We start from the raw sequence: 13,744 nt of genomic DNA, 5'->3' as shown, positions 1-13,744 counted from the left end.
CTACTGCTGCTAATAGAGAAATAAGAATGATTGTTAAACAGCAACACACTCGCTTGTCTGTTTTAATATTCATGTCGGTTAATTAGCGCTATCCGTCAACGTTTTCCTTCTTGAGTCATCCCACATGCCCGAATTCCTTTTTTTTTTTTTGATTCAACAGTACCTCAGCAATGCTAAAATACGGCACCTTCTCACTCTCTACCGGACCGGTTATAGAAGTTGGCTTTCCATTGACCCAATCGTGGATTGACCCTGTACGTTGTACATAGTCGCTCGTACTATATCATGAGTAACTACAATGATCACGCACATCATGTTCTATCAATAAGCTTATCATTGTATCGCCAGAACCGTTCGTATTCTAATTTTTTTTTTGTCAACTTGAAAAACAAGACTCGGTAATTTCGTAAATTTTTCCACATCACGCGCCAGTGGAATACTCTTATGTGTAGACGCGGTGATCGTTATCTGGCACTTTGTAGCCAGATATATGATTGTCTATTTTCCCTTCTGTCAGGCATGTCCCGTAGATTATCCAAAAACGTGCTTGTAATCGATCACATGACCAAGGTGCTGTATATTCTCAAAGTGCTCGTGCGGTACTATCGGCGCTTCTGGAGGATCCTGTGTCCATTTAATCTCGCTACGTTGTATTTTCAGAGGGAAATAGCGACTCATCAGGCGTTTTAAAACATAGAAATATCAGCCGAGATCAAAGCACAGAGGTTTTTATCCTGAACTTTAGGTGATGTAGGTTGAATTTTTGATTTCGGGAATTGAGCGCTGCCAATTGGCATTTCTCATATGCTTCCGAGAGAAACATTGTTGGATCACTCCTAGCTATCTCCACGCTGTTCGCCGTAAGATCGACCTTTTATCGTACAAAGCAACCGAGCTCCTAGTATGAACAGCCTTCGCAAAGTTTTCATGCACAGACAAGCTCGAGACTACCAAGATCGTTGTTGTGTATGTTGCTATCAACATGATCTATTTGCATCTCGTCTTGATATTGTCATTTCTGCATAAGAAGCGTACAGGAAACGCGTTAATGGGACGTTTACTTGTACACGGAGAGCATTCGGAGCGTACAAAGCTGATTCAAATAGTAATTATCTCTCTTGTAAACCTACCAGGGACTCATTGTTTGGACCGAATACACTAGCCAATCGAGGAAGTAATATACATGGGGACTTACATCATAAACAGCGAATTGTCATTTGTTGAAGGTTTTCAATTTGGCGAATTGGGTTGAGAGCAAAGAGGAAAAGGAGAAAAAGAGACATATATATCTTTTGTTTTTATTTGGAAATAATGACATCGTTGTACATTGTTTGACATCCTGTTTATGTATTGAGCTATCAAAGTGAAACACTGTTATATCGTAAGTTTCGATATCTTTGCTAAATAATAGCTTTACAGCAGCCGAATTGGATAATGTATCTGTTGATCCCAGGCTTAAGGCCGTTTCACAAGTAGGGGCTACTAAATCTTCCAGTGGTACATTTTTGTATTTGTAATTTAAAGTTTTTAAAGTCTTCAAACACTATGAAAAGCTTTCAGAAGCTTTTGAAGGCTTCATAAAGCACCAGATTGCAGTCTTGAATCTCTGACGACAGTTCTTCATCATGTTCAGAGTCGAAATATATGGTCTCGTGTTTTTCTCGCAAACATACAGATAAAGTCGAATTAGTGATTTATCATATAAGCTTACAGTACTTGAAATGATGCTTTAAAATAAGGGTTAATTTAACAGATGATATATCTCCACACATCATCATCAGTCGGCAGTCTTGGAAAAATTCCTCGCTTGATGGTAATGGCCTATTGTAGGCAGTTGTTCAACATGTCTATGAACAATTTTGAAGATTTACATTGCTATCAATATCGCTCATCAATTAAAGGATGTGATTCGATGCTATTTTCTTTCCTTTATATGGAAAACACCAAAAGCAGGGACTTTGAGAAGTTTGTACTACTACGAACCATAATTTATAATGGTTGGGTAATGAATACACCATGGCATTCCACTTCAATACTATATATGGATCTCAGCCACTTTTTCTCACTCTCTCACTCTCGGATAAGGCTCGGTCATGCATAATCCCAAAAACAACAGTGCGGATGCTGGTGTTTGTGTAATGGTGGCACAGATACACTGTGCAAAACGGGCTGAATGTTCTAATAATGGGCGACGTGGCGACGGCCAGCGGCGCCAGTCGACAGTTTTAGAAGCAAAGCCTATACAGGATCATGCAGCCAAAAAAATAGTCCATCTTCCGGGACGGCCCCTTAATCTTTCTTTCTTCCTTTCTCCCATCGCAATCCTCCTTCCGTTCCCCTTATTTTATCGTATCTCTTTTACTTGTTTGATTCTTTTCTCCCTCTCTCTCTTCTTCTTTCCTTTCCTTTCAGTTCTTCTTCTGCTTTTGACATACGCGTCTGTAAATATCTAGAGCCCACGCCCTCATATATTCATATACACAAACACATATGTTACGACGACTACATCGAGCAATAGTAGGACTTGCTTTACTGCTATCCGTAGGCTTTATCATTGGGATAACCATCATTCCCCGTATACACAACCAAAATCTTTTGCAAGAACCGAGCAACGCTCCACACTGGCTGTCAAATCCTTTTAATAGCGCAGAAAACACCTCCTTGTCAACACCTCCTCCTCCATTACTAGAGCATCCACCACTGCCGTCGCCACCGACGACTCAAGAAGAACGATTTTTATCATACAGTCCACATGGGTAAAAATTGAAAAAGCGTGGTGGGAATGAAGAGGGATAACAATGAATTCTTACAAAAAGTTCCATATACATACAATATTAAAACAAACAATTCTGCACTGTAATGAACTATTTTAGAGACTATTTAGAACAGCATGAAGCATTACGGATGGCAGTCCGACTTGCATACGAGACGAATCGAACAGTCAAAGCTCCTCCATTACGACTCGCGTACGGCAACAGCACATGGATCCATATCCCATGGTCCAAGTTGTTTGATTTTAGCCCTCTGGAACAGACGTTCGGGATCCGGATCTTTGATCGACCTGTGGCAGCTACAACAACATCATCACCAACAGAATCAAGGGAAACGCCGCTGCCGACAATCGAATACGAGCAAGCCGAATACTATGAGCGTGTTGAGATAACGCACAATTCGCATCTACGCAACAACGCACAGCAGCAAAAGACGAAAAGCAAAAACCCTTGGTTTTTCATGCAATGGTTTCAAAAAGGAACGGGATCAGCGGTAAATGGCCATGGAAGAAAGCTATTGGACGTCGTTGTCGATTCATCCCTGCCAGCTCCACCAAAGCGTATATTCACGCTGAGCGATCTGAAAAAGTTGGAAAGCCCATACGTACATTGCAATGCCTTGGGGGCATGGATGTTTCGTAAAGCTCTGGAAGTCAAAGATCAGCAGCAGATTTTGAACGTGGCCATGACGTCCACCATGCTAGTGCGACCTGACCAACTCTTTCCAATGAGGGCTGCAGCAGAAACTATCGTGCACGCGTTGGGAGGTGCAGGCGGGTTCAGTGGATTGACAGTTCATTTGAATCGGATGGTGCCTCAGGAAGAGTCGGACAAATGGTTGTATGCAGATGGTGGCGATCAGCTGGAAGGAGAGAATAGTACAACTACAATGGAAACAAGAGCAGCAGCGGCAAGAGCATTGATGAACCGACGGCGGATGAATGCTATCAGGGATGCGGCAATGGAGTTGTTTAGCAATATGCCTATTGATCAAGCGGTATCGGCAGCAATGCCAGTTCAGGCATCCGCATTACGCGATTATCTGGACGAACACCAAGAACGATTAAAGAAGCAAGGATCATCGGAGGAGCAGCCCCTGTTGGATCGTCGGCGTTTGCTGGATATGTGCAAGGATTATCGCCGCCACGTCGATGAACGGTTCCCAATCGTATACATGATGTTGCACGACGAGGACGAGGATAACAGTAGCAATGCCACTCCAACGGCTGATCCATTGCTACGTGAAAATCAAGAAGACGTTGCAAGGATCCTGAAGCCCATATTAGACTATTTCCCGTGTGTGTTTTATCGAAAGGACTTTTATCTGTGGGAAATGATTAACGCGTCTTGGGCGATTGAAAGCCAATTGGAACTAGCACCAAAAGAAGTGTTGGATGGCGACACGCTCATGTCGACGCAAATGGTGGATTATGAGCGATTGTTGTCGCCACTCTTGGATTTACTGATAGCAGGTCAAGGTACGTTGTTTATGATATATGGGGAAGGGGTGGAACGAGTACTTGGTAAACTTGACTAGAGAGAAGAAAGCTAAAAGTTTATACGTTACCTGCTGGCTTAGGCTATTCCTTTTTTGAAATCCCTCCATCGCCGTTGACACGCGCAGTGGGATGGCAGCTGACGGGAGTGGACAAATAAGATGCTTTTTGCACTGTGTAAATAATAACAATAAAAATAAACAATTTTGGGGATTACCAGGGCAACCTAGAGATCACCATGACGACAACGACAGCGCATACGCCTCAGTAACAGCAATAGCAGCATAAACAATAAACAGCAACGGCTAGAGTGGTGCTCATTCGATGACAATATATGAAAAGAGGGAGACCTGTTATATGAGATCAAGGAGAAAACACACGCGCAACATTCTCAGAAAAGCGCTCACGCCTGTTGTATTGCTCGGTATGGCCAAGATGCGAGTGGGGTGGGTGGTGCTAATTTGTTGCTGCTGTTCAGGATCCCCTCAAAAAGCAACCGCCTCCTTTCGGGTGGTGTTTCTGACTGGTCCGCACGCGCACCAGCTCTCTTTAAGCCCCCCCCCTTGCATTTTTTCAGCCTCCTCACTTTCCAGTCTTATTTCACTGTCTCTGTCTCTGTCTCTCTTTCTTTCTTCTTCTTTTCTATTTCTCTCTCACACGCTACATTCCAAATCATCATCACGCATTTATATTTCACTTGAAAAAGCGTTTTGATCTTCCAGGGGACTATACTTTACTCTTCTTTCTATTCCCGCTTCATCTAAATATATATATACGGCCTATTATATCCCAAATACCATCAGTAACACGATGCAAAGCAGTCAAGACAGCAATTACAAGCATAATGAGAGCAGAGCCAATAATAGTAATAATGACAATAAGGTCAACAGCAGCAGGACTACATCAACAAACGCAGATTGCACGGCAGCAGATGCTTCTATGTTTACAAACCGACAGAGCGCACGCAGCAGGAGTAGCAGCAGCAGCAGCATCGACAATAACAGTGCACGGAAAGCCAACAATGAAATCAATAATGACGATGAAGGATTATTCATCAAGTTAGAGCAAGAGAACGCACGATTGCCACCTCAAGTAATTATTAACAACAGCAATGATTTCCCAAAAAATTATTACGTTTTTTACATGGCATCAGCTCAATTGATTTTTTTGTGCTAAAATTAGGACTCGACCATGTTTATCCTTGCCCAAATCCAACGACAAACCGCACTATTGGAAAAAGACCCCAAAGCCATCAGTTTCCAATCCAACGAACTAAAAGCGCAATTATCGACAGTCCACAAGCTCGTAACGGCACAACAACAACAGCAGCAGCAACAACAACAGCAGCAGCAACAACAACAGCAAGAAGATCTCTCTATATGGGAAGCTGTGATCCAAGATTTCGATCGTGTAGCAACCATGACGCCCCATTTACTCTCTGTCAAGTTACGGGCCGGTGTTCCGGATGGCGTACGAGGCTTGGTCTGGCAAGCCATGTGTAAATCTGCTTCATTGCATTTAGAGACGGTCTATGGCCAGCTGTGCCGTGAACAATCGCCTCATGAAAGAATGATCAAGCGCGACTTGGCTCGAACGTTCCCATGCATCGACATGTTTAAACAGGAAGATGGCGCGGGTCAGCTGGCAATGCGTCGGGTCCTGGAAGCATACAGTTTGTACGACACTGAAGTGGGATACTGTCAGGGCCTTGCCTTTCTCGTCGGTCCGTTGCTGTTAAAGGTAAAATAGTGTGATGATGCTGGTTGAGAAGCCCTCTCCCTCTTTTTTTTTGCTTTCTGACACATGGCGCTCACAACCCAACGAATCACATGTTCTCCCTTTTTTTATTTATAGATGCCTGAAGTACAAGCATTCTGCGTTTTTGTTCGGTGCGTGTTTTGTTAATGATAAGCAAGCCCAGTGGGCGTATACTATTTGCTTGTAGTTCTATTATCATCGTGGCCTAGAAGATTAAGAAAAACTCCTTTTTCTAAATTGTTTGTTTTATGTTTTAAAGGCTGATGGAAACGTACGAAATGCGACCGATGTTTACGTTTAATATGGCGGGCCTTCAACTCAGATTGTACCAATTCAGCAGTCTGCTGAACGAACTCTTACCGAATCTTGCCAAACATATGAACAAGCACGGAGTGCATGCTGCCATGTACGCCTCCCAATGGTTCCTGACACTTTTTGCATATGTTTTTCCAATGTCTCTGGTGCATCGTATTTATGACATTGTATTTGCCGAAGGCGCAGCAGAGACGATCATGCGGGTCGCGATTGCCATGCTACGCCGCTCCCAGGATAGAATCCTGCAGGAAACAGAGGAGTTTGAGGATCTCCTTGACCACGTTACTTCACGCAAACTCATTGAGCCTTATGCTGACGATGACGCTCAAGTCATTCATGACGCCACATCTCTCTCTGCCGTCATCACTCGCGCCAAAATGGATTCCCTCGCCGATCAATATCACAGCACGCATGGTATCGTAAGCAGCAGCGAACCAAAGCATCATCAACAACAACAACAGCAGCAGCATCAGCAGCAGAGGTTCTGGAAACGTAAAGCGAAACGATCACCTAGCATCTGTAGTCAGCGTAGTATGGATTCGACGTCTTCATCATTGCGGAGAACACATAGTGTTGGAGGAGCATCCGCTGCTGCAGGAGCTGCTGCTACTGCTGCTGCCATGGTGAATACGAACAAATACGTCACTCTAGACCACCACGAACAAGAAATCCAAAAGCTATCCTGGACACTAGCTCAATTGAATACCAAACACCAACAAACGATCAACCAGTTGGTAGAGCTCAAGATGGATAAGCAGGACGTCGAAAGCGAACGGGATGCACTGAAAATAACCATCTTGGAACTAGAAAAAAGCAAGCAGCAATCACAGCAGCAGCAGCAGCAGCGACAAAGCTACTATGCATTGTCCGTGTCGTCATCTTCTTGCAACAGTATTGGAGGCAGCAGTCAAGCCGATTTCGCGTTTTCAGACAACAATACACTGTCCCCCTTGTCGTTGGCATCGTCTGCTGACGAAGATGCATCTTCGTGCTCCAACGGATTGCTTCTTATGGACGACGAACAAGAGCAGCTCAGGACCGAGGTTGTTCGACTCAAGGTGGAGAACTTTGAGTTGCAGCAACAGTGTGAAAAGATGACGCAAGAGCACGAAGATATACAGGTGCGACTGGATATGGTGAGCGATGGCCAGATGGCATTGGTCGAGCGGCTCATCACCACCAAAGCAGATATGGATGAGCTCATGAGGGAAAAGAAGCAAAAAGATATGGAGTGGCTTGAGGTCACGCGCAACAATGCAGAGCTCAAGGAGCAGCTTTCTCAAATCAAGGCCAAAACTTCCAAGCTGATGCTTGATCATACTCAATTGGTTCGACAAGACCTTGCTACCGCCATGAACATCAGTAACGACAGTAATAATTATAGCTACGACAACAAGAGCATCATCAGTCACCACGAACAGCACATACCGCAAACAGAGGGATCACCAAAGATTCTTCAACGACGTAGGAGCACAGACGACTTCCGTCGCATTGAACAAGAAGCAGGAGGCAACAAGGACTTTTTGTCTGACACTTATCTAGTGATGCGGATACGCGAATTGGAGCGATCATTAGCAGAAGCAAAGATTCGACTTGTCGAGTATGAGGCCAATCAGGATCAACAACAATACCAAAACGACAACGACGCAATCCTAGCGCAGCCCTTATCCACGACTCCATTTGTTGTTGACAACAAAGTGCGATCGGCATCTGTGGATATTCGACGATCCGCATCAAAGTCATCCTCCATCTATGGTCGTATGTGGCATGCCATTAGTACACCGCGAAGTAGCGTCACTGTAGATAGATCAACAATATCATTGTCACCACCACCACCACCACCATCATCGTAATTCTCATAATACATATAATACCACTCGCTATACCACCACATCCATCATACCTCCAACAACAGCTACAAAACACAGTGTATATCTCTCTTTCTTTGTGTGTAATTAAATTCATAATGCGTTTTCTATTGTTCTCACATGCTTTTGGATTTCCGCAATACTGTTAATGTAAGCATTTTTGATATTGCCTGAGTGGACCCCCCAGATTTTTAACTCCCGTGTGGGTGAGGCAGGCGCATTAGAAGAGAAGATGTCAACATGCTTCATCCTGCACTTACTTGCCATGGTCATAGTAAGCAACGAAGGAGCATATACCGTTTTGGCCCTTATAGTAGCTGGAAGGAATAGGATCTCAAGATGTTTCTTATTATGAGTGCGGCCAACTGTGTGCGTATGGAAGTATGTGTGGTCGAACATCCTCACTCATCCAACGGACTCCTAATAAATCTGGGGGGTTGGCTCTTATAACCAGGGCAATATAAAGCGTTTCCAGTTAGACTCACATCCTTCTGTTAAAACCTAAAGCTTCCCCGTTTCTCCCTCCGTTTAAATAAAGCTACTTGCAATCAATGACCGGTCAAGCTCGATTAGCCCAGGTTGCCCGACACATGGGTACCAAAACACCTTCAGCGACAGCAGCAGTAGCTAAACCCCCTACATTCCGAGATCGTAGCAATTACAAATACTTTTTGCCCATTCAATCCAGGTGTGCCTTTTTTTTTCTTTCTTGGACAATACGCACTTGCGTTTATAAGAATGGACAAATGAAAAGACGGGTTTAATGAACAAGAGAGACAGAGAGAGAGAAACAGCGTGTCAGAGTGTGTGGACGAAGGGAAATAAGGAGGGCTAAACCCAGACATGATATAATAGATGGAGCGACAACGACAACTACGGCCATATCAACAATTCGATTTACTACTTTTACATTGACACAGTAGTGAACGAGTACTTAATACGTAACTGTGGGCTGGATCCCAACGATACGACAAAGACACGACCCATTGGCCTTGTTATTGCCTCCTCGGCCAATTTCTATGCTCCGGCATCCTATCCGAACCTCTTGCATGCAGGCCTGAGCATCACCAAGATCGGGCGTTCCAGCGTCACCTACAGAGTAGGCATCTTTGAAGGCGACAAGCAAGAAGCGAGCATGGTGGGCGGATTCACCCATGTATTTGTAGACCCGATTCATCGTCGGCCCGTGTCTGCTCTGCCTGAAAGTATGAAGAGTGGCATGCTCACATTATTGGTTGAACAAGCGGCAGACGATGAAGGAAAGAAAGCCAAGCAATAAAAGGCAGGATTAGTACGTATGAGGCTGGGCGAGCCAATGAAATTAGACCTTAATATCCAATAAAGCTGAGCTTTGACAAATTATGTCATATGCTTTTTGAGTGCAGACAATGACATATCGAAGATACTCGTTCAGTAAATGAATGACAATGAAGCACATGCAGGCACTAAGTTTAAAACGTGCTTATTTGTCTTTATCCCACTCCCAGTACTATAATAACAGAAGACTTTTATTCATCCAAATTCATAGATTTTTGTGACAGGACTAATCTAACTCTTTTCACTTGTTGGTCTTGCTTGTTGGGTGTTCCTCTTTTTGTTGGTAGCTGTTTCAAAAACAAGAGAAGCGGCTTTAGCTTTTTTTAAAAAACTTTTTAAACAAAATGGGCACGTCTTTCTTTGGACGTACGGGTCGATGGGCTGGAGCTGGTGGTATTTTGGAATCAACTGGCAAGCCATTTGTTTGTACTTCGACTGCTTATCTGGCCGCTGATGTTGATGTCACTTGGCTTCGCGTTTTCCAGGACAGAACGTTTTAGATCATCATACTCTTAGTTTATCGAAACCCCCGGTAAACAACAGTAGAAAAGGAGTACCTCTTTCCATGCGATTGCTGATAAATGCAGTCGATGTGGTTCTCGAGTTGTCGTGTTTCCTGGGTTCCCCACGATTCGGATAATTCAGTGTCAGGCAGTGCCGCAGTAGTTATGGATGAAGATTATTTTGAACTGCTTGTATACCCTTCCTTGACCATGTTTTTGTAGCGTTCGCGGCACTGTACTCCAGTCCTGCCTGGTATTGAAAGAGAAAATGCCCCCCCCCACGCAGAACTCTGGACGAGATTTCTCTCCTCCCATTCGTGAAGCCTTTCTTGAAATTGTTCCTTTTCTGCAACATTAAATTGTCCAATGTTAATCATCGTGCCTGGATCCACTTGGTGAAGATAATACTGTTCCGCATTCTAAAAGAGATGTATGAGTGAGCACAAGTTTTTGTGATTTCCTTTTTCTTACTCGTACCATATGCCGTTGCTCCCAGGCGCGAGCCTTTTGGGACTTCCATGTAGTCACTTCTTGATCAGCGAAAGGATCTTTGGTAGTTGACTTGGTCATCTGGGGAAAAAATATAGAGGGTTACTGTCTACTACTTGGGAAGTCCTCATTTGCTTCTATTGTAACTTACCATGCATTCTTTTTGAGCAAAACGAAGCGGGCGTGCGGTGGGCGATTGGGAAAGAGTAAGGAGTAACACTCGGCATGACTTGATATAAACTCGGATTGAAGTTGACCTATTTATCACTGAAAGAATAACAACTTGTTCTTATTCTATTTGCCATCACGGATGATAAAAGGCATTCGTCGAAGCTCATTCCAGTGTGGATACATTTCTTTATTGTTTGATGGTTTTCTGTCTTAACAGCCGAACCCTCGTGGATGACAATGAGGACACTTTGTGCACCAAATCATTCATGCGCGCTGCACTTCCTGCTCTGTATGGTAAGCCGATAACATGAATATTCAAAGCATGCCTCTGAGCTAAATCAACACGTCATATGATATACATATACAATGGTCCCATGAGAATGACAACTTTGCATGAAACCATCACCTCACCGTATAAAACCGTCAGTTTCTTTTTCTTTCTTTCTTTTTCGGCTCATTCCAAATCTCTCCCATTCTTAAAATACGCATGTCATCAGTTGTTGAAGAGCCTCCACAGATCCCTGAAGAACCCCCTCCTCCCGCTGTCCAAGAGCCTGTTCCCGCTATCCCAGAGCCGTTTGTAGAGTTCAACGGCTTTGGCGAGAGAACGCGGGTCGTAACTCGACCTTGCTCGGTTAGAGCATTTCTTCATGGCGAATACCACTTTTTCCGAGTACGTTCACTTTTAACTTCCTTAGCTTATTATTATCCTTCCTGAATGTTGAGGCTGATGATTGTACATCTTTTTTGTAGACGATCCTAAGACAAACATCAGAACTGGTTTCTTTCCGAAAACAAGATGTTTACAATCTTGTTTCTTTGCACCTCAGGCGTCACTTTGAGGGTTATTATCATAATGCACCTCCGTTGTTTTTGCAAGGCTTTTGGGTCATTGCGTTCAAAGTGCTTTCGTACGGATTCCACGACGAATTACCAGGATTCTTTTTGAACGTGAGTTCCTCCTGTATGTTCAATATTTATCTACATATTTATTCCAAAATTCGTGCTAACATCCGATAATCCAATAGCTACCATGGAAAGAAGACCTAATGCGCACGGCAGCAATCTTTGTCGCAGAAAGAACTAAACCACACAATAATGAACGTAAGTGATTGCAACATTTCAATTTAAAATCTAACAGAGCAGTATATCAGTGACAATGGTTTAAACGTTGTTTATTTGATGCATGTGTACTGTATGATATATTAGAATACTTCGAGCCAGAGGATATTGCTCCTGGGTCATTGAGAGATTCGCTAGCAAACAATTTTGCTGGCATGGCGCTGCAAAGTATGGCTCAAGTACAGAATATAAAAGCACTATGAAGCTAAGGAAAATAGATATGATAGCTCATCGTTTTTATTTTATGCCAGATATGAGAGAGCATGTCCTAAATATCAAGGATTACATGAATCGAGTTTGGAAGGGTGCTTTACAACAACTCCTACACAACCGAAATCAACTGGAAAGAGCAGGTAGAAAGAATCCTACATATGCATATTATTGTACTTACTAGTCAATATGATACATTACGAAACTCGTTGTCCTAATATCATGTCGGAACAGCACGAGTATTAACAAGTAACATTTTTTAATATGAAGCCGAATATCCCAACAATGTACAATCGAACCCCGTTAACGTCAACCCTCAGGGTACCAGCAAAAGTGTTGACCATATCGAGGGTTGACGAGCACCGGGGGTAGAGCATAGGCAAATCTTTAACTGCTAAATTTGAAAGGGTACCAGCGAATCTGTTGACGCTGTCGGGGGTTGACGTTATCGGGGTTGACGTTAACGGGGTTGACTGTAGTTCATGATCAATCATTGGGAAGATTGTATCGGTAAGCTTATATTAAACAGGATAACAGTTTGCGATATATATGCTGATTCTTTGTTGTGAACTGGTTGATAGCTTCATTCATGGTCGCTTTCAAGAGCTGCTCCATGACACAGACATAATTCGTGTGCGGTCTCGCAACATGGGAGAAGATTTATGCATCTCCCTTCTGCATTTGTCGTACGACCTGCTTCAATATTCCGAACGAACTTATCCACGAGCACGCCCTTGGCCACTATTGCCATTAGGTTCCCATCAAACGGGGTTCTTTCGGTTGGATACTCGTACTTTGTATTTGTTAGTGAGAAGAGCACGAATGGAGAATCGAAATAATCCGGCACCGCTCATATTGCTCGCAGAGGTATTGGTCAGCTTTTGTATCTTTGCTTCTCCCATATATTAGTGTTTGAAATCTTACTCTTATATTTCTGTGTGTGTATAGGGCGGGTCACCGTTGTCGATTTCAAGATGCAGACACTCGAAAGCAATCCGCTCTGGTGCCAGGAGCTATGGGAAACGGTTTTCGATATTGATCACATAAAACCAAACCGCCGCCGATACGGTCAAGATTGTGAGTGCTTTTAGTGGTGGCTAGCGAATAATATTATACATTCTATGTATATGCGCATCCTGATCCTTTTTATACGATTTTTTTTATAGATCAAAACCCCTTTGCACACAACGCGCTAAGCTTCAAGCATACAGCGACTACGGATGGATGTATGGTACACGTCCAGTTCGAAAAGTTTATCGGGAATAGTCCAGGCAAGCATAAATCCTGCTTTAATAATTTGGAGTTTGTGAGCTAAAGCTGAATGTCACGCTGACGACAAAACAATACTATGTACACGCCATGAAGAATTATTTCCAAGTACACACGATGAAATTAGACGCCTTCCCGAAGGTCAAGACTTAACAAATTGGAGCCATGGTGTATACAGACTCGAGTTGAATCCGGATGGCCTAACTCAGCAGCGTGCCGAAGAAAGTCGAATTGTTGGAGTCGATCCTGGTATGGCGTACTACGAAGAGTACAATAGTTTGCGGGCTTGTTGCATCATTTCTTTCCCACTGATTTTTACGTTTGTAATTGATGATATAGGTGTGTCGTCGATGATCACAGGAGTATCGACTGCTGAAGAACCTGTACACAACCCAATTGAAGTTACCACGCGAAAGTACCAGTAAGTTGTCTTGAAAAAGAGTATATAATAGATA

The 13,744-nt window shown here is 43.4% G+C and overlaps 5 protein-coding genes across 5 annotated transcripts; 4 read left to right on the top strand and 1 right to left on the bottom strand.

The window, feature by feature from the left end:
- Nucleotides 1-2,282: 2,282 nt before the first annotated feature.
- Nucleotides 2,283-4,526, top strand: BDB00DRAFT_53468 (uncharacterized protein). Its single transcript, XM_053117763.1, has 3 exons — nucleotides 2,283-2,756; nucleotides 2,874-4,249; nucleotides 4,351-4,526. Exons 1-3 carry the CDS (start codon nucleotides 2,491-2,493, stop codon nucleotides 4,425-4,427), a joined length of 1,719 nt encoding a protein of 572 aa, XP_052983356.1. The 5' UTR covers nucleotides 2,283-2,490; the 3' UTR covers nucleotides 4,428-4,526.
- A 339-nt stretch (nucleotides 4,527-4,865) lies between these two features.
- BDB00DRAFT_806737 (rab-GTPase-TBC domain-containing protein) lies at nucleotides 4,866-8,363 on the top strand. The gene is made up of 4 exons (XM_053122286.1): nucleotides 4,866-5,359; nucleotides 5,450-6,007; nucleotides 6,122-6,156; nucleotides 6,285-8,363. The coding sequence occupies exons 1-4, from the start codon at nucleotides 5,078-5,080 to the stop codon at nucleotides 8,191-8,193; spliced, it is 2,784 nt and encodes a 927-aa protein (XP_052983355.1). The 5' UTR covers nucleotides 4,866-5,077; the 3' UTR covers nucleotides 8,194-8,363.
- A 301-nt stretch (nucleotides 8,364-8,664) lies between these two features.
- BDB00DRAFT_806734 (HotDog domain-containing protein) lies at nucleotides 8,665-9,610 on the top strand. The gene is made up of 2 exons (XM_053122285.1): nucleotides 8,665-8,896; nucleotides 9,064-9,610. The coding sequence occupies exons 1-2, from the start codon at nucleotides 8,760-8,762 to the stop codon at nucleotides 9,485-9,487; spliced, it is 561 nt and encodes a 186-aa protein (XP_052983354.1). The 5' UTR covers nucleotides 8,665-8,759; the 3' UTR covers nucleotides 9,488-9,610.
- Nucleotides 9,611-10,118: 508 nt separating this feature from the next.
- BDB00DRAFT_53385 (uncharacterized protein) lies at nucleotides 10,119-10,729 on the bottom strand. The gene is made up of 3 exons (XM_053117759.1): nucleotides 10,669-10,729; nucleotides 10,506-10,598; nucleotides 10,119-10,447 (listed from the first exon to the last, which is right to left on the bottom strand). The coding sequence occupies exons 1-3, from the start codon at nucleotides 10,669-10,671 to the stop codon at nucleotides 10,205-10,207; spliced, it is 339 nt and encodes a 112-aa protein (XP_052983353.1). The 5' UTR covers nucleotides 10,672-10,729; the 3' UTR covers nucleotides 10,119-10,204.
- Nucleotides 10,730-11,114: 385 nt separating this feature from the next.
- BDB00DRAFT_53251 (uncharacterized protein) lies at nucleotides 11,115-12,526 on the top strand. Its single transcript, XM_053117756.1, has 5 exons — nucleotides 11,115-11,361; nucleotides 11,442-11,639; nucleotides 11,717-11,792; nucleotides 11,898-11,978; nucleotides 12,062-12,526. The coding sequence occupies exons 1-5, from the start codon at nucleotides 11,176-11,178 to the stop codon at nucleotides 12,202-12,204; spliced, it is 684 nt and encodes a 227-aa protein (XP_052983352.1). The 5' UTR covers nucleotides 11,115-11,175; the 3' UTR covers nucleotides 12,205-12,526.
- The last annotated feature ends 1,218 nt before the right edge of the window (nucleotides 12,527-13,744 follow it).

Source organism: Zychaea mexicana, assembly GCF_025766255.1.
Source record: "Zychaea mexicana strain RSA 1403 chromosome Unknown BDB00scaffold_11, whole genome shotgun sequence".
NCBI classification, from domain to species: Eukaryota; Fungi; Mucoromycota; class Mucoromycetes; order Mucorales; family Lichtheimiaceae; genus Zychaea; species Zychaea mexicana.
Note: the sequence above shows the minus strand (reverse complement) of the source record. Positions and strands in the feature narration are given on the sequence as shown.